At 49.9% G+C, this 879-nt stretch overlaps 1 protein-coding gene across 1 annotated transcript in view; it reads right to left on the bottom strand.

Moving 5' to 3' along the window:
• Window positions 1-346: 346 nt before the first annotated feature.
• IL20RB (interleukin 20 receptor subunit beta) overlaps window positions 347-879 on the bottom strand; it is a 30,115-nt gene continuing 29,582 nt past the window's right edge. The window contains exon 7 of the mRNA XM_007457567.1: window positions 347-454. Within this exon, the coding sequence (XP_007457629.1) occupies window positions 347-454 (108 nt within the window). The remainder of the gene's footprint in view (window positions 455-879) is intronic.

Below are 879 nucleotides of genomic sequence, written 5' to 3' on the forward strand. Positions count from 1 at the left end.
TTCCCTACAGCTCTGCAAGTGGTGGAGAGATGATATGGATATATAACATATGGTTTAATGGTTGGGTACTTAATCCCCTCATTGTAGAGTTGAGAAAACAGAGACGAAGCACTTTCCACAGGGTCATCCCCCTAGAGGACAGCAGAGCGATCCAGTGCTGGAGGTTGCATCCCCTGACCCACTCTCAGTGCTCCGTCGGCCACACCACTCTCCCTCTGACAGTTGCTTCTAACACAGACACAGCAGGCTCTTCTTCTCTTGTCCTTTGTCCTTGGAGGAAAGCCGAAGCACGGCCCTTCGCCTCTCCCTCCCATGTCCTGCAGACCAGGTTTCTAGACTTCATCTGCTAGATACAGGCCCTGAGGAGCTCCTCAGAAGACAACCCGGCCGCCACACAGGCTTCTACCTCTTCCCTTCTGCAGCTGATTAGCTTCTGGGGTGAATTGGTTATTTTCTGAAAAACAATTTTCATTCATATTCATTAGGTGAATAGTCATAGTAGTAGTAATCGTGGAGAATATCACCAAAAACCTCAACTATCTGATTCATTAACTTTCCAGCAGCAGAAAAGCCCAAAGACAATTCTAACCCCTAGAGCAAGGGCCTCCCACCCTCACTGAGATCGTCTCCCAGGTCACCGACCAGCAGATGTCTTGGGGTCCAGCCTCCTCAGCACTCCTCCCTAGGAGACCCTGCCCCACAGAAGCCCAGAATGTAGTTCTGGTCCAAAAAATCTAACCTTCCGCCAGACAGCTCTGAAAAGAGTGACCTGGTCTGAGGTGCTCCATGTACAGCACTAGCAGGGTGTCTGGTCCAGGGATGGTGCTCCATAAACAGGAATCCCTTCCTACTCATACTTCACATTCCTTCTATCTTCTG

This window comes from Lipotes vexillifer, unplaced genomic scaffold, assembly GCF_000442215.2.
Source record: "Lipotes vexillifer unplaced genomic scaffold, Lipotes_vexillifer_v1.1 scaffold86, whole genome shotgun sequence".
Lineage (NCBI taxonomy): Eukaryota > Metazoa > Chordata > Mammalia > Artiodactyla > Lipotidae > Lipotes > Lipotes vexillifer.